The sequence below is a fragment of the Eumetopias jubatus genome, unplaced genomic scaffold (genome assembly GCF_037043125.1).
Source record: "Eumetopias jubatus isolate StellerSeaLion01/CBP00866 unplaced genomic scaffold, mEumJub1_p1.0 scaffold_7, whole genome shotgun sequence".
NCBI lineage: Eukaryota > Metazoa > Chordata > Mammalia > Carnivora > Otariidae > Eumetopias > Eumetopias jubatus.
This window is the reverse complement of record NW_028274813.1, coordinates 114,602,274-114,620,799: the sequence shown is the minus strand read 5'-3', so window position 1 is coordinate 114,620,799 and position 18,526 is coordinate 114,602,274. Positions and strand designations below refer to the sequence as shown.

General features: G+C 59.4%; 1 protein-coding gene across 6 annotated transcripts in view; it reads right to left on the bottom strand.

Annotated features, from left to right (window-relative positions):
* Positions 1 to 576: 576 nt before the first annotated feature.
* Positions 577 to 18,526, bottom strand: part of LINGO1 (leucine rich repeat and Ig domain containing 1) — a 75,581-nt gene continuing 57,631 nt past the window's right edge. For 5 of the 6 annotated variants that reach the window (XM_088024901.1, XM_088024897.1, XM_088024898.1 and 2 more), the window contains one exon: positions 577 to 3,465. In XM_088024901.1, the coding sequence (XP_087881027.1) occupies positions 1,609 to 3,453 (1,845 nt within the window). In that variant the 5' untranslated portion in view covers positions 3,454 to 3,465 and the 3' untranslated portion in view covers positions 577 to 1,608. Of the gene's footprint in view, positions 3,466 to 17,698; positions 18,014 to 18,526 lie in introns of those variants that run through there. The other variant, XM_088024896.1, reaches the window with a different exon arrangement.

Genomic DNA, 18,526 nt, shown 5'->3' with positions numbered 1-18,526 from the left:
CACGTTCAGCTAAGTGTGTGCCCGTCCGTTCCTGCATCACTGGATCCTTCCCTGACCTGAGGACTTACAGGCAGCAGGGCTCACCCTGCCTCGGGGCTGAATCCAAGGGGTCCCTGAGGAGAAAGAGGAAACAGTGGAGGGGAGAAGTCAGGCCTGCCTGACCCTGGCACCCTCCTGGCCCAACAGAGATGCTGGCCGAGCTAGTCCCCAGCCTCTTGAGCCAGGGCCCATGGAGTCAGGGAAGGTGACAGGGCGACCGGACTGGCCCTTGGCAATTCTGTCATCTGGGACAGCCCTTCCGAGGGCCGAGTTTGGAGCGGCCCGGTTTGGTGTGAGCGGGCGGGGTGGTGTCTGACCCTCCAGGTCACCTCCAGTGCAGTGGACCCCGCTCCCACACCCATGACTCTTCAGAGCCCCGGCTAGGCTTATCGGACAGCGGCGGCCTGGGCCGCTGTTCTAAGGGGAGCCTCTTCAAGTCCCTGGAGCCAGCGGCCCTTCCCCGATCTGCCCCCAAGCCTGACCCCACACTCCCCCCATGGTGAGATAATAATGACCATAATGAGAACAGTCACCCACACATGTGCACAGCGCTTTACAGGTTACAAAGTGTTTCACATACATCATCTCATCAATTCCTCACAACAGCCCTGTGAGGTAGGCAGGGCGGGGGGTCACGTTTCCATTTGTACAGATGCGGAGACTGAGGCCCAGAGAGGGTCAGTGACCTGTCTGAAACCACACAGTAAGTCAGTGGCAGAGCTGGGACCAGAAGTTAGGCCTCGGTCCCGCCTCCAGCTCCCGGCCCTCTGCACTGACTGTGCCGTCCTGCAGGAGGACCCCAGCCCCTGTCCAGAGTCTCAGCCACACCCGAGTCGGGCCCCCGACCCCCGGCAGTACTGCTTCCCGGCGGCTTGGCCACCAGCCCCCACCCCCACCAGGCAGCCCTGTCTCCTCCGCCTGCTCCCTGCAGACGGCCAGCCCGGAGCCGGGCCCGCACCTGCCGCCCTGCCCGCTCCTGTCAGCTGCCCGGGCAGGGGGGTGCTGGAGCCTCCTTTCCTGTTTTCCTGAGTGATCCCTCCCCATAGGGGAAGAGAAGAGAAAGGAGGAAGAGAAGGAGGACGGGGAGGAAGAAGAGAAAAACAAGAAACCGAGTTGGAAGAGGGCCCTGGAGCAATCAGGACGTCAAAAGTTTGCATTCCGACTAGCTATAGGAAATAGGTTTTTTTTTTCTCTTTTTATTATTTCAAGTTTTCATAAAAATCCATAATTATTGAAACCCAAGTTACAGAGGAAGTTCGTAACTTTTTTTTATTGAATTATTGACTGTGCCGCGTGTCGGTCTGTCGGCTTCTGACTCCAGTCTGTCAACGTGTGGCCCTGTGCAGGTGGGGTCCCCAGGCCTGGCCTGCGGAGGTCCTGGTAGACAGAGGGCAGGCGGTGAGGGCCGGCAGGGGGTGGGGGGGGTGGGAGGGAGCCGCAGGGAACAGGGATGTGTGTGGAGGGCCAGGGGAGCGGCGGGAAGGACTGAGGAGCGAGTGCTCAGCGGCCAGGCCCCTTCCCCTGCCCGGCCTGCCCCGGGGGCCCCTGCCCCCCGCCCCCGCCCCGTCCTCAGATCATCTTCATGTTGAACTTGCGGGGCGCGTCGGCGGAGCTGATGCCCGCGTCCGACTTGCGGGGCACGTACTCGATCTCGATGTTGTGCTTCGTGTTGCCCTTGCCCCGGCTCCAGAGGAACAACAGCACCAGGCAGAACAGGACGACGCCCAGGAAAGAGATGAAGCCCATGGTAGTGGCGATGATGAGGGTCTTGATGTCGAAGGGGAAAGGCACGGTGGCTCGGGTGCTGTTGGCCTCTCCCTCGCCCGGCTGGTTGGAGATGAAAGCGAAGGTCTTGTTGGGCTGATGGGGCCAGTCGGGCGAGTAGCTGCGCACGTGCAGGTGGGCTGGCATCGAGTCGTTGCCGCCCGCGTTGGCCGCGATGCACAGGTACGTGCCGTTGTCCTGCACCTGGGCGTAGCGCACCTCCAGCGTGCCGTCGGGGAAGACTGTGAGTCGCCCGTTGCTCTTGGCCGAAACCAGGTGCTTGCGGGGCGAGAGCCAGAGGATGGCGGGCGGCGGGTCGCCGTCCGCCCGGCACACAAACTGCACCGTGTGGCCCTCGTCCACGAACACCTGCTGCGCCTTGCGGTCCCGGATGCGGGCGCGACGGCAGGTGAAGTAGTTGGGCAGGAGCACGTCGGGGAAGTCCTTGAACTCCTTGCCCTGGACGAATTCGGGCGTGGCGCACGTGGGCTGCTGCCGGTTGAAGTTGAGCCGCCAGCGGCGCCGGAACACCCACAGGAGCCGGCAGTCGCAGGCCAGCGGGTTGGAGTCCAGGATGAGCGTCTCCAGGTTGCCCACCGAGTGGAAGGCCGACTCCTCCAGGGTGGTCAGCTGGTTGCCCGAGACGTTGAGCACGCGCAGGTAGTTGAGGCCGCGGAAGGCGTAGGGCTCCACCACGGCCAGCTGCCCGCCCACCAGCTGGATCTCCTGCAGCCGCAGCAGCTCATGCAACATGGAGCCCTCGATGGTGCCGATGGGATTGTAGGAGAGGTTGAGGAAGCGGAGATAGACCAGGTGGCGCACGGCCAGGTAGGGCACAGCGGTCAGGTTGCAGTGGGTGATGGACAGGGAGGTCAGATTGAGGCCGTAGAGGCAGTTGGGTGTCATGGTGTCCAAATAGGGCCAGTGGGAGATCTCCAAGACCTTGAGCCGGTACAACCTCTTGAAGGAGTAGTCCCGAATGGCGTTGATGTTGAGGTGCCGGAGCCTCAGGACGATGAGGCTGTGCAGGTGGGACAGCGCCTCGGTGGGGATGGAGGTCAGGTTGCATTTCTCCAGCGTCAGCTGCTCTAGGCTGTTGAGGCCGCTGAAGGCCCGGTGGGAGATGTAGACAAGGTCGTTGTCGCCGACCTCCAGTGACTTGAGGTTGTACAGGTCCTGGAACATGTAGTCCAGCAGGATGACGATCTTGTTCTCGCTGATGTCCAGCTTGGTCAGGTTACTGAGGCCCGTGAAGACGCCGAGGGGGATGAGCTTCAGCCGGTTGCTGCGCAGCCCCAGCGTCCGCAGGCTGAAGAGGTTGTTGAAGGCGCCGGGCTCCACGGCGCTCACGATGTTCTCATTGAGCTCCAGCTCTTCCAGGTGCGGGAAGCTGGCAAACTCGTCCTGGTTGAGCGTCTTGATGCGGTTCTTGCCCAGGTCCAGCAGGCGGGTCTCGGTGGGGATACCCTCAGGAACTGCCACGAAGCGCTTGCGGTGGCAGAGCACGGCACGCTCCTGGGCCGAGCACTCACAGCGGGGCGGGCAGCCGGTGGCCGAGCCTGACAGCACCGAGCCCAGCACCAGCAGGAGGATGGGCTGCCAGCAGGCCAGGAGGGGGCTGGGCATGCTCCTCGCGCCCCCCGCCAGCATCCTCTCGCTCACCTGCAGCCAGGAGCAAGCACAGGACAGAAGCGATGGTTAGGGGACAGCGTTTGGCCGGCCCCACCCTGGGCCCTCCTGCCTTGTCAGGGGGTCCCTGACACAGACAGAGAGCGGGGGGCGGGGGGCCCAGAGTGGCACAGGACACTAGCCCGGGACCCCAGAGTGAGGTCCAGATGCCGAGGCCAGAGAGTCTCCTGCCACCCCATGCTGATTCCTCCATGCTCCTGACCCTGCCCAGAGCCCTCCCAAAGGAATTCCCCAGCATCCCTGGGATGGGGGGTGGGGTGCCCTGAAGAGGAGCCTGGTATTGGCACCCCAGGTGGCATCCACCTCCTTTACATTTTATGTTTCATAGGCAATGTGATCCAGGCATGCATCCCATACCCCACCGCACACCCTGAGCCTCAGCTTCCCCTGGTGCTCATCAGGGATAAAGCCAGACCTGCGGAGTTGCCCTCAGGGCTCACAGAGGGAATCAAAGGGACTCAAAGGCTGAAGCCTCCGGGAACAGCCTGCGGAGGAGTATGTCTGGTCCCCAGCCTGCCGGGCCAGGGCTCCTGCCGCTGCTGGGGGCCACCCTCTCAGCCTCAGCTTCCCCAGGCACCATGGCCCCCTCCTCACTGGCACTGCAGTTGAACCCCAGCCCAAGAGCCCTGGGATATCAGCAAACCCAGTGGCACCTGTCAGTGTTCATGAATCTGCTTCCCAGTGGGCTTTCCTGATCAGTGGCGGGCTCCCCAGCCAGAAAGCTGGGACTCTGCCCTGATGCCCCCCCCACCGCCCCGTGGAATCTCTCCGACTCTCCCCTTCTTCTGGGTCCGCTGTGACCCCACCCTGGCCTTCCGAACTCAGGGCTCAAGGCCCAGCGAATGAGTGTTCCTGACCTTGGTCCCTGCAGTTCTTTCTTCCTGGAATGCCCCTTCCCCTGCCTGTTGAAACCCCATCTCCATGGCCTGATTTAATGTCCACTGCTCCAAGAAGATTTTTCTGACCCCCAGGGGGAGATGGGGGGAGATGAAGGGCCATCAGACTTCATCTGTCTGTGTCTCGGGGTTCCGATCACGCCCCTCCTAGAGCCAGGGTTCTGTGCAGCTGGTGGCCTGAGCTGGGTAGAGTCAGGGCCATGGGCCGGGCGGTAGCTGGAGGCCAGTCCCCGCTGCAGCCCTGAGGACACAAGGCTCATCACAGCTGGGTCCTGAGGAACATGCAGGGCTTGGGTGGCGGTCACAGGGGTAACGGCACCAGGAGGGGGGCCCAGCTTGAGTGCAGGCTGCAAGAGGAGTAAGCAAGGGGTGTGCGGGAGCTAGCCCCCCATGACTCTCTCCCAGCATGTTGCAAGGCGACCTGTTCCTACTTGTGCCCAGACTGCCTCCCCATCTCCTCTGTCCCTCCTCTGTGCCACTGCCTGGGAAACTGGCCCAGCAGGGCAAGTAGGGGGCTAGGAGGACGAGTCTGGACTTCTCCAAACTCCAGAGGGTGGGCCTGATGGTCTCGGGGGGCTGAACCAGAGCCCGACTGCTGCCTGTTCAGACGCTCCACACGCATGGCGCCTGGGGGGCTCACTGCAGGAAGGGGAAGCCCAGGCTGGGGGGTCCCACATCCCTACCTCAACTCTCCCAGCGCCACTCCTACACCTGCACAGAGCCTCTGCTTTCAAGGCCACAGGTCTTGTCACCCACCATTCGCCCCTTCAGGCAACAGGGGCTCAAAGAGCTTGTGGCTTCAGCCCGTAGAGGGGGTGGATCTGGGAGCAGAGCTCTGCTCTGCAGGACATGCCACACACTTTCCGGTGCTCCAGCGGCCTCCCAGGCCTGACAGGTGCTCCCGGGTTGTTGATGGACTAAGTGACTGATTAACCAGAGGGGGCTCTGGGTGTCACTGACATGTTATGGAATCTGCAAGGTTTCACTATCCCCAGCGGCTTTGTCCACCCCCCTCCCTTCAGCCCCTCTCATCCTCTCCCTGGACTCTGTGGTTCGGCCTCCCCCACCCCACCCCCACCAGGCCATTTCCCACGATCACACACGCTCCAGTGACCCACCAGAAAAGCAAACATCCTGACAGGCGATCAATGCGTAATTGGGCCGGCAGCTGGGGCTGGCGTGGGAGTGAGGCTGGGGACCTGGGGAGGTCAACAGGACTTTGGGCGCCCAGCTCAGAGCTGAGCTGGTGGGTGAGGTGGGGGCTGCTGGAGAGGGGGCTGAGGACCAAGGGGGGGACAGCCAGGGCACAGGTCACCTGAGATGTTCAGAAACCCCTCACACACACCAGAATAAGGCATTCAAAGCCACCACCACCTTGCCTCCCCCCAACCCATGTTCACATCTCCCACTAGTCTGCCCCATGAAGCCAACCAGGTGTCCCCACCTTGTCCTGGCTCTAAACCATCCTTTTGGAGACCACTCTCAGCCTCCTGCCCCAGCGGCCTCCGTGACCTCCTTTCCCAAAGGCCACCTCCTCCAGGAAGCCATCTGTAACCTATGCAGTCAGAAATCATCTATCTCCCATAACTTCGAAGCATGTTATACTTATTAGTAGTGACATTATGCAACTGCTGTACAGCACATGCCTCATTCTAAAAAGCACTTGAGCCAATTGACAGAAAATATTATGCCACAAGACGACAAAACAATAAAGCAAGCCAACAAGGGAAGAATACCACCAAGTCCTGCATAATGACGAAAGCGGTGAGCTTCCTGGCAACCTGAACAAAGAGGGAAATCTGCTTCAAAGCCTCAGCACTTGGCGCTGTGCCTGTATGTTTAATGCTGGGTCAGTCATGGGTGCTTGTGTCTCACAGAAGAGCCCCCAGTGATGTTCTTGGACAGACAGAGCGTATGCAAGAGCTTTTGCAGGGGTTGAGGGCCCTCTGAGTGAGCAGTGAGGGACCTGGGGGAATTCAAATCCGTTGATGGAAAAGCTGACTGGCATGGCCTTGCATGGCCGCCCTCCGCCCTCCACCCCCTGACCCCGACCTGGCAGAGAGACCCGCACAACAACAGGCCATACTCCACAGGACCAAGACAGCTTCAGGAGGGCATGGCCCCAAACTGCCTCATCCCCCACCTTTTACATGTGGATGTCCTGAAAGGGGGGCGGAACTGAGGCCTGGAGCGGCTAAGATGCCTGCGCAAGCCGGCACACAGGCCCGAGTCTCCCAGTCTCACACCCCCATGGGGTCCCTGTCATCGAGGGGTGTGGACAGGGCTGCGCCTACAGGGGTCACCAGGGCTGCTGACACGCACCATGTTGCTCCTGCCTTTCTGGCACCATGAACCCTGCTGGTTACTCCTGCAATGGCAAAGGAGAAGTGTTTTATGCATTTTAATCAGCATTTTATTTTGGATCCCTGCCCCCTGAAGGGCTTCCCACAAGGCAAGAGTTTAAAAATTGGACCAATAAATACAAAAGGAATAAACATCAAAGGCAGGCAGGCGGGCAGGCAAAGGGAGAGCCGTGCCCGGGGCACAATGTTCAGAGCCCACAGCAGCCTGAGCCCTCCCAGTGCTGGAGCGGCGGTGGGAGCTGAGCCCTCAGACCCGCACTCAGAGTGCCGCGCCGCCACCACACTCTCACTCATATGCCAGGGTATGACTGCTTGGCTCTGTTGCTTCCCAGACAGGCCACTCTGCTGTGTGACCTCAGGCACGGCCTGCCCTCTCTGGTCTACTTCCACTGTGCAGTGAGGGGTGGATTCCAGGCTCCCTGAGGGAACCCACAGCAGACACTGACTTCTTCCAGCTAAAAAGTCAACATTCTCAAACCTGCTTAGGGGTGAAGAGGAGCGGGGGCTCAGGCCCCAAACTGCAGTTCCACTGGGGCTAGAAGGATCTACTTGAAAGGTCTCACCATGGGGCTGTCCCCTGTGAGGCTCAAGATGGGACAGGTGACTGATGGGGACAGGAGGGGCATGGGATCACCTGGGAGGGAGGCCAGGGGTCACTCCGTCTCATGAGGTAGATTTCAAAAGAGGTATGTTTTTTGAGCCATTTTACAGACGAGAACTCAGGCTTCCAAAAGGGAATTCATTTGCCCTCAGGCCTAGGCACAAAATGAGGAGGCAAGAGAGCTCCATTCCTCCTGGTCCACTCGCCTGCCCCAAGAGCTGCAGGCTGTGAATGCTTCTGGACACACAGGGAGGGGCAGGCATGTCAGGGTAGTGGGTGAGGCCGCGGGCCCAAGGCAGGCACCGGTCCTTGGATACCTGCAAGTAGGCACCCTGTGCCCCAATCCCCACAAAAGCCTTTCCTCAACTGTGTATGCTGAACACGCTGAATTTTTCCTCCGGCGCCTGTTGCCACTGTCTCTGCTAAAATCTCACCTAACTCGGGGTCGGCTGCAGCACAGAATGAAAGGTTTAGTTATTTTAGGTTTAGAGTATCAATATTTCATGGTGTTCCCACTCAGCGTTCTGCAGGGAGTGCAGGGCTCCCCAGCACACACGGGCATGAGGTCCCTGGCAGGGAGCCGCCTGCCGCCATGGCTGGGGGCCAGGGCCTCTGGGGGGCAGCCCGGCTGTGGGACCTGAGCACCTGCAGCGGGCTGTCTCCCTACGTGGACATGAGGCGGGCGTGCACCATCACGCCCTGACCTGACAGGCTCCGTGTCTGTGACGGGGTCTGCAGCAGGAGGGAGTGAGGAGGGACGGCTGACCTGGGAAGGGGGCTGAGGGTGTCAGAACGTCTGCCTACAGCCCCATCCAGCTCTGCCCCCCAGAAATGAGCAGAAGAGCAGGAGAGAGGAAAGGTGACAGAAATAGAGAAGACACACAGTGGGCCACACGGCAAAGAAAGGGAAGAGAAGAGAGAGGAAGAGAAAACGGAGGAGAAAGATGGGTACCCGGGGCAGCGGGCAGGTAGGGGCGGCCTGGGTTGGGGGGAGATGGAGCGAGCTTGGCCCGCAGACTCAGCTACCAGTCCCGGAGCTCCTGGGCTCACGATGCCCGTCCCAGAAAGGGGAAGGCACTCCTGCGGAGTGACCAAGGAACCGGCAGATTCCTCCTGACTTGCCCTGTCCCCCAGTGCCCGCCTGCCTGCCTGAGGTCCCTTCTTCACCTTCAGCTCCAGGGCATGGAGCCACTGGATCCCTGTCTTGAAATGATGAAGTGTGTCGGCGGGGGAGGGGGGGGTGGTGTGGGGGGGGTGGATGTGGGGGTGGAGGGAGGTCTGCCTAGGAAGCCCTCAACAGTCACCCCAGGTCAGGGACTTTCTTCTGCAGCACTGCTTGGCTGCCCACCACGTGCCCAGAGACCTCCCGCTCGGCTTGCAGACTCCAACTCAAGAAGGGATCACCCCCCTGGGAGCCCCCTCTGGATCTCTGTGGGGTCTGTGTGTGATCTGCTGTGTTTGCTTCTCTCCCTTGCCTCTCCCCTGTCGGAGTTTCTGGGCCTCCCCTCTGGGTCTCCCAGATTGAGAGCCCCCAGGGTAGGGCCAGGGCTGATAAAACCTCGGCCATCCTCAAAGGTGCAGTGAGAGCCAGTCAAACAATGGCTGGGGCAGTTCCTGAGAACAGCCCCTCCTAGTCTAGGCTCTTCCGAGAGCTTCCTGGAGGAGGAGGAGGCGTCCCCTGAGCTCAGGCTCCACAGGCCAAGAAGGGAAGGGGGGTGCATTTTTGGTGCAAACCAAGGTGTGCGGGGGTGGGGGGGGTGGAGAGCATCCAGGGACTCCTAATTGCTTTTCTCCTACCCCAAATCCTGATCGGTCTGGGCTCCTTCTAAAGCCACTCCATTCTGGCTTTCTAGGGCTAATCCCTGCTGAGGTGTGAATGGCTGATAACGGTTGAAGGTGTGAGCTGCTAATGGGGGAAACTCAGTCCCTGGCCAGCCTAATCGGGCGGGGGCTGCCTCCTGGCACAGGGCGTGTGGGAGGAGGACAGGGAACCCTGAGAGGAGGGGTCTGGTGCCCGGGCTGGGCTCCCGCAGGAGAGAGCCAGCCTGTGTGGCCAGTGGGCGAGCAGCACGGCAGCCTCCGTCTGTCTCCTCCTGGGCTGCTCTGCCTACCTTGGCCTATCCTCTCCCTTCTCCTCCTCCTTCAGCTGCCCCCCCCCCCACAGGGAGGAAAAAAAATCAACGTGGAAGAAAATTGAGGTCATGTCCTTTGTCGTGTATAATTTTTTATTTTCCTCTTGTTCTTGGTTCTGGCAGAGTTGCTGGGCCCCCTGGGGGGCAGGCTGTGTGTGTGTGTGTGTGTGTGTGTGTGTGTGTGTGTGTGTGCGCGCGCGCGTGTAGGGGAGGGTGGCCCCTGTGGGTGTGTGGGCCTGCCGCCCTCCTCCCACCACTCCACAGCCTCCCTGGCCCAGTGCCTCCAGCGCCATCCCTTAGGTTTGCATGGAAACTCAAGCCTCTCCGCCAGGCACTCAGCCGGCCTCTCAGCCGCGCCAGGTTGGAGGCTGCTGACTGGGCACAGTGGGCCTGCCTGCCCGTTCGCTAGGGCAGCTGCCCCTGTGTGGCCCCTGGGCAAGCACCCAGCCCGCGCACCTGAGGGCGGGATGCCCCTGCCTACCCCACAGCCCATCCAACGGGAGCAGAACTGCTCTCGAGCCGCCAGCCTCCCAGCCAGCCCACAGCTCCAGGCCATTTTCAGGATAAATTATGAATTTTAACTGTCCAAGCCTCTTAGCGTTTAAAGGCTTCTATATATAGGCTCTGCCCTCCAGGAGTGGCCGGCTTGGTGGAGAAGAGCAGGGGTAGGGCAAGGCCTAGAGGAGGCCACTTCTCAGGAAGCAAAGGGCACTGGGCCCACAGGTCCCACGCCGGGGATCCAGTCAGGGCCCACTGCACACCTGCCCTGCTGTGTGACCTTGGGTGAGTCCTGGACCACTCTGGCCCTGGATGCCCCTTCACAGGCTTGTTCTGAGGGAAGAGTCCAGCTGCGAAGCTAGGAGCTGTCCTGGGGAGGGTGGAAGGGAGTCACTGGTTCTAGGAAACTTACTGTCTGTGCTGAGCCCAACTGAGTGAAGAGCACCCCTCCTTGGATTGGAGCTGTCCCAGAATTGAGGAGGGGTAGGCAAGCACCCATGTGGTGACCTGAGGAGGCTCAAGGAAAACTCATGTCCGTACCACTACCTCTCCCTTCCCACGTCTCTCTGGCTCTAAAACACCAACTTAGGCTCACAGGGGCAAGAAGGTACTGCTGAAGGTCTCCGGCTCAATCTACCACCCAGGCCATCTTGGGAGGTGCCTGGCAGATCCCCTCATCCCTTCCTGACCGCCCCAGTCCTCAAGGCTCCTCTACCTTGCAAAGAGCTCAGGAGGGCGCATCTCAGGCTTTGGAGGCCTGGAAACCAGCCAATCCCCACCTGGGAGGGCCATCAGCCTCCAGGTTGGAAAGAGAAGGAGCTCACAGCCTCAGAGGACCAGGGCAGGGAGCAGGCAGGGGTGCAACCAGCAGGGCACTGGAAGGCCAGAGACCTGATAAATATGATGGTGGTGAGGGCCTTTCGTGTGCCAGGCATGATTCTAAGCACTTTACATACAAAAATTCATCTCTCCCACCACAACTTGTTGAGGTACGCTGTGTCATTAACCCCATTTGGCAGATGGAAAAAATAGAAGCACAAACAAGTTCTGTAACTTGCTCAAGGTCACAAAGAGGTTCTGTAACTTGTTCAAGGTCACATGGCGAGCAGGCTATGAACTCAAACATGAGCTTGTTTCCTCTTCACAACGATCTTATTAGATTAGTATTATGATCCCCGTTTTACAGATGAAAGAACTGAGGCACAGAGAGGTGGGGCAGCCTGCCACGAATCGTACAGCGATGAACGGCAGAGCTAGGACGGGGCCTGAGGTGCCGAGCCCAAGGCCGTCTGACCCCTCCTGCGTACTACACTGCCTTGCTCTGATTTGGGTTCAAGGGCCTGCTGAGCTGTAGGGCTGTGGGCAAGCGGCTTCATGTCCCAGGGCTCGAAACTCCTCAGAGAAGGGGAGGGCAGACTTCACGGTGCCCTCTTGGGGCTGGGGGCAGAGAGTTCAAAGAGAAGGAAGAAAAGAGATGTTTAGATTGAACACACCCAGAGTGCTTGGCAGAATGACCCCACCAACCCTCACCACATACCCCACTTCCTGGATGAGGAAGCTGAGGCTCTAAGCCATTAGTTCACCTCTCTCCTGCTCCCTGAGCTTGTCTGACTCCAGAGGCACGGTAACCCTAGAGACCCCCACACAGGCGAGGGAAGTGAGGCCCGAGAGCATCAGGGTCTTGTCCTAGGTCCCACAGCATCTCAGGGTTAGGGCCTCGGAAGAACCCCGGCCTCCCGACTACAGCCCCCTTCTCTCTTCAGCGTACTGCCAGGATACCGTGGTGGGGCTAGATCAGGGGCAAGTGAAGGTTTGTTATTTCTGCCTCAAAAGGGGGAAAAGATTTAAAAACAACCCCAACACATCCCAAACCAAGGTCCAGTGAGCTTTTTAGAACATGGACAGGCAAACTATAAATAAAAACGCCCTTCTACCACCACTGACTATTCAAAGCCCTCTTTGCTCAAGTGAATCTTGGCCAACCCCTTGCCAAAACCCATTTTTCCAAGTGTACACCGAAATCAGAGTCAAGAGGTGGTGAGCCTGTCTGGTCAGACACAGGCGGGTGCTAAGTTCTGCTCAGGTGCAACTGATGTCATTGCCTGGCTGCATGCCCATGAGAAGCCCAGGCTTGGGGGGAGGCATCTCTGCAAATCTCTAAGGGGTGTCCCAAGGAGGAGAGTGCAAAGAACCCGATGCAGGCCAAGAGGGTGGAGTCAAAACCCACAGGAGGCCCATTCAGCTCAGGGTGAGAAATCAAATGGAAGATCAGATGGCTCAGGATGGAAGATCTGCCTTAGCAGTAGTGGATGAGTAGCCTGCCAGGAGACGTATGCAAGCAGGGACACTGGTGGGAAACCCCTCTGCTAGGATATACACCTCAGCAGCCCCTCTTAGCTCTGAGACACCCCAAACTCACATCTACGTAAAGGGACTTGAGATGGCCACCCCCCTCCTCCCTAACTGCATCTATAGCCCTACTGGGCCTGGGCCAGGCAGAGGAAGCACGCTGGCCAGGCCCTCACCCCCTCTCAGAGACACCAGCAGGTTCTCTGTAGAGGGAAGCAGAGGAGGTGGCAGGGAGAGATTAATTCCCCGAAAGGGGAAAAAATAGAAAAACACACACACACCACACACCCTAATAACATGTAATAAGAGGTTGGAGACAAGGAACAATGCCCTGGTAATGTCACCCTGGCGGCAATCAATTTGGGTGTCACATGAAATAGGCATAATTATTCCACCAGCTCTGTCGCTCCTCTCTAACCAGCTCCAGGGGCCCAGGTCCAGGCGGGGAAAGCGGCCTGGAATCAATCGTTGGTGCACCAGGATGGTGGAGGGAGTGGCTCCAAATTACCTCGCCAGCACCGAGCTTCTCAGCCTCTGCAGGGATGCAGGGGGCTTGAGGGCCACCTGAGGGGACTTTGCTAAGGCCCAGGAGCCACCTTGCTCAGCCACCCCCCATCACTCACTCAATGGTCAAGAGCAATCAGGGAGGACTCCCCAGGAGGTGGGAATGAAGGAAGAACAAATACACATTTTTTCATCCAGTATTCAGTCCCCAGCTCACCAAACTCTTATTAAGTACTCACCAATGCCAAGCCCCAGGCTGGACCCCAGGGTGTGGAGACAGGGTTTTCAGGGGGCTGCACATAATTAAGATAATGAAACACAAGCTCTGTCCCTCTCCCAAGCCAGGACCACCCCTGCCCATCCTGGGGGTGAACACAGAACCATTGGGGTTCCTTGGGCTCTAATTGTGCAGGACGTAAGCTCTCTTTGCTCCTCCTTCATCCCCCCCTTCCCTGGGGAGTCCTCCTGAGTGCCCTTGCCCATCCCTGAGCTCAAGGCTTATAGAAACAGCACCCCCACTAACTGGGGAATGCTGAGGGACAAAAGGGACAATCGCTTCCTAAGCATCTGTAACACACTGGCTGCTGCCCATCTCAACCCCCATTTCCTATACCAGAAACCCTGAATTCTGGAAATGCAAATGAAGACCATAAGGTAACACCATTTTACACTCAATCAATCAGTGAAAACCAAGACGGCTGACCCCACCAAGCACTGGGGAGGGTGGGAGCTATGGAGACACTGGTCTCCTGCTGCAGGAAGCATAAATGGCCCAACCAATTTGGAAAACACTTTGGCACATTTTTTAGGAAAGCTGAATATGCATATGCCCTACAGCCCAGCAATTCCGCTCCTAGCTGTGTGCCCCAGAGACACTCTGCACGTTGCCTCAGGAGACAGGACAAGAATGTTCATGGCAGCATTGTTTGTAAGAACCAAAAGGGGAACAAGCCACATAGAAGAATGATAAATACATGGTGGTAGGTTCAAATGGCAGAACGTTATGCACCAGTGAAAATGAATGAACTATGTCTACCATTATTTACAACCACATGGATGAAGCTTATGAATATGATGTTGAAGGGGGGAAAAAAAGCAAATTCTAGAGGGCTGCATCTGGTTTCAGGTTCTTTTTACAAAGTTCAAAAGCAACCCAAACTGAACAATTTCCATATATTAAAATACATGATTTTAAAAAGGCAAGGGAATGCTAACTAGATAGGATAGTGGCCGTCTCAGAGAAAGAGGCCAAGGAATAAAGTGAGGGGAAGCTCATGGGAGATGTACACCATTGTTAGAGCACTAGTGTTCAGGTTGGGGAGCAGTACTGCCATATTTGTAATATTATTATTATCACTAATGCTAAAAACATTAATCAATTACCAGGCCATGCCCAGATGAGTGAGCCCTGAGCCCCAGGGGTCAGGAGGAAGGCATTCTAGACCACGCTTATGAGCTGGGAACTTTGGGCAAGTCATTCCACCTCTCTGGCTCTCTCCCTTTTCACAGCTATAAAATCAAATCTCTGTACCAGCTACAGGGAAAAGACTAAGAACACATCACCGATATAAATTATGAGTAGCTAGCGTTTCTTGGGAGCTTACTGTGTACTAGGCATGGTTCTAAATGCTTTGCATATATTAGCATACTTAATCCTCCTGCTGGCCCTAGAGGTAAATACCCTTGCTTTCCTCACTTTATGGGTAAGACTGAGGCCTGGCGAGATTAAGGAACTAGGCAGAGGTGGAGCAGAGGTCTGAACCCAGGCATCTGGCTCCAGGGTCCACACTCAGTAAGTTCACTACAAAGTGACATTAAAGGAACCAAGTACACACGAGGAGGAGGTTGTTGTCAGCACAGCTCTCCCGGGCCCACAGCACCCAAGGATGGTCATTCATTCGCACAATGCATAAACAAAAGTCACTATCAAGAATGCCTCAAATGCATTTGGAAATAAACTTGCCTTACCACACTCTTTTTACTAAGAACCCTTCCAATTATGGAATCCCCTGGTTTCTGTGTCTCTGCAAAGTCTGCTACCACCTGAGGACCCACTCAGTCTCTCTCTTTCTGGAGGACCCCTGACTACTTCAACCTCCCCCAAACAAATCCCATCCTTCTCTGAGTGCCTGGGTGTGCTACTAAGTATACTACCCGGGCATCCTTGACGTCACTTAGCTCTGGCCATCCATACAGGCAGAGGACACTGTGTCCCCTCCAGGTGGTCCTTGCCACCAGCCAAGAGCTGCTCCCCAGTGCCACCCAGTGTCTTCCTTATCCTGGGGGCCAAGCAGGGGAGCCCAGCGGGTGGGTACATGATTCCCCAGGGTTGAACGTTCAAGGTAATCCACGGAAGCCCGAAGAGGGCCTAGTCCAGGGCTAAACAGACAGCTCAGCCAGGATGTGTAGAATAAACACAGGAATTAATTGGCTGGTACAATATTAAGTACAAACCAGTGCGGGTCTTCACTGTGGGTGCCTGGAGGTGGAGGATCAGTAACTTGGAGCAGTCGGGGAGACTTCCCTGAGTAGAGGCGAGGAGAGGAGGGGAGGGCCTCTGGGTAGGGATGTTGGACCAAGACAGGTGATGGGGGGTAGGTAGAGGAACTGGTGGAAGAGACCAGAGATCCATCAGTGGGTAATCACTGGGAAGGGGGGAGGAGACCCTGGGACTGGAAGGCACCATCTGTCCACAGAGTGCCACACAGAGGGCAGCAGAACCAAGAGACCCTGGCTAACAGGCTAAGGCTCCGACTTTGAAAGCACCATCGTCTACGGCCTCCCCTCCCTGGCCTTTCACTGGCCCCACAGGACCCTCCGACACACTGCCTCGCGCCTCCGCGGGACCCTGTGGAAATCACTGCGGTGCCTCACTTCTCCACAGGAATGCACCCTTGGCCCCGGTCGTGATCCACCAGCCATTTGCTCTGGGAGGCACCTGGAGATGGTACCAGATGAGCCATCCCTGGTACCAGGGATCCTGTCTCGCTTTATGCTGAACAAAGACCCACACACAAGAGGGTTTTGGGTCCTTTTTTTTTTTTCTTCTGGCGTCTCTCTGAAATTCTGAGTTTTAGAAAACAGTATCTAGTAAAGGGCAACATGAGTGCTCAGAGGCAGTGGGTGCAGCAGCTGACCACTAGAATCAGAGGACTACCGCAAGGGGCACAATAGTCTCTCCACTTCCCTCCAGGCACACAGGGCCCTCTGCCCACAAGCCAAGATTCCTGGGCTTTGAGCACACACCCATCCCCCCAAATCTGGCCCCTGGGATTGAGGACCTTCTCTAACTCCAGGCCCTGGGGAGCCCTGCAGCCTTGACCAAGCCCTACCCAAGGCCAATCTCACGCTTAAATTGGCAGGAGGTGGGGGAGGGGACGGAGACAGCAAGCACATCACAGGGGGCCCGCCCTCACCTTTGCTAAACGCCCCTCTAGTGGGGGCATCAGGTGCTGCCAGGAGTCCCTACCTGGGCTCCAAGGAGTTCTTGGCCTCTCCCCTCTGCCACTTCATCCTCTCTCTCCTGCCTCAGGCAATGGGGAGAAAGCAGGCAAGCTGTCCCAGCACAGCACAGTCCCTCGTCCCACCCGGCAGACCAGGTCCACACAAGGACAAAGGGTGACCCTCCCTTCCCTCACCCGCACTCCTTGCTGGATGTGGGGAAGCCCCAGGCGCTTTGCCGCCTGGGTGCCCCGGCTCATTGCTCCCTGGGCATGGGAGACACCAGTGTTGGAGCTGTTGGCATAATGACCACCAGGGCTGAGCCCGGAGCCGTGGGCCAGGCTGGGCTGCGCACCCTCAGGCTGCCCAAGCCAAGCAAAGGAAGACTGATGGTGGGCTGGGCTGGCCCCTGGAAGGGGCTAGCCCAGATGGTACTGCCCCCCACCTCAGGGCAGGTGGGGCAGGGCACCTCCCACATGCCCCTTCTCCCCCACCCTGAGCCCAGGACCTCGGAGAACAAAGGGGATGCCTCCAGTATAACCAGGGCTGAATGGGGCTGGGCTGGGACCCAGGTCAGGAACAGGGAGGGGACAGCCCACTGGGCCTGGCCCCACCCCTCCCCAAAGTGGAAGCCACCTGGAGGGACACATCTGGGGCGGCGGGTGGGGGGGGAGCTCGGCCACCTCACAAGAGGGTGGGGAGGCAGAACAGGACGCTCCCTTCTCACCTCCCTTTTCTCAGCTGGTCCCCACCTCCCACCGCCTGCCTGAGAACGAAAAGTGGGGCAGGAGGAGGTGAGAAACCGGGGCCGGAGACAGACAAAGGGAGGCCCCTAAAGGGTTCCTGAGTCCTCCACAACCCCAACTCCCTCCCCTGCACTCTCCCCACCCCCCAATTCCCCTTTCCTCCCAATCCTCGGGCCAAAGCAGGAAAGGGGTTGCTCTTGTCAGGGGAGGGAGCTGGTGCCCAGGCTGAAGGCTGTGGAGAAAACTGGTCCCAGACCAGCATCCACCAGCGAGCCGGTGCCTGGTGCTGGCCAGGGCTGCCTGGCGGTATCTGGGATCTGTGGAGAGGTGCAGCCACCCGCTGAGCAAGGGGCTTACCGTCCAGGATGAATAGCGCTCAGAAGGGAGGGGGCATGAGGCGGGGGGGGGGGGGCAAGCACGGCTGGGACCCTGGCGGGTCCGCCCTCCACAGTTCCGGCGTCCCAGCTAGCCAACATGGAATTTGGTGGGGTGGGAGGAACGAGAAAGGAAGAATCTTCATTTCTGAGGCTTGAGGAGGGTGCGACCCCAAAGGGGAATCTGGTGGCGCTGGGGTGCCCCGCAGCCCCAGGAGGGCGCAGCCGGGCCAACGGCGGCCCCCACGGGAGCTCGCCGCGGGGCTGCCCGCGCGGGGCTGGGCCGCGGCCGCCGGGCTCACCTGCATCTCGGGCGCACCGTCCGTCCGCTCGGCTCGGTCACCAATCGCATGTCTCCCCCGCCGGGCTTCAGCCCCTGCCCAGCCCCCTCCTCCGTCTCCTCCTCCTCGTCCGACACCTCCGCCCGGCAGTCCGCGCGCCCTCGCGGGGCTGTCTGTCCGTCTGTCTGCCCCACGCGGGTGGGACCCGAGCCGGGGCCGGGGCAAGGGCGCGGGAGTGGAGAGGCGTGAGGCCGCGGCCCCGGCGGGCGGAGGGGCGGGCGCGCTCAGGGCGCGCGATGCGGACTCGGCGAGCCTGGTTCTGCGCCCCGAGCCGACCTGGAGCCGCCGCCACCGCCGCCTCTGCCGCTGGGGCCGGGGTCGAGGCCGGGCGCGCTCCGCAGCGGGGCCGGGGCCAGGGCTGAGGCCGGCAGGCAGCGGCCCCGCATGCTGCTCGGAGCCCCGCGGCGGGAGAGGGGCCGGAGCGGCGCGGGTGGGGACTCCGCGCGCTCCGGGCCCGGGGCCGGGACCCGCCGCCGCTGCCACCTGCGCTGTCGCCGGTCGCCCGCTCCGGCTCCCGCACCAGCTCCCGCCCGGGCTCCGCGCTCTGCCGCGGCGCGGGGAGGGAACGCGAGGAGCGAGGAGCGAGCCGGGGAGGGAGGAGGGACCGAGGGAGGGAGGGAGGGAGCAAGGAGCGGCGGGAGCCGGGCGGGGGAGGAGAAGGCGCGGCCGCAAAACCAAGGGGGGGGGGCCGGGGGCTCGTCTTCTTTCAGCGGAGGGGGCGGAGAGCGAGGAGCGCCCCAACCACTGCCCTGCACCGATGGGGCAGCGAAACTGGCAGAGGGGACGCTG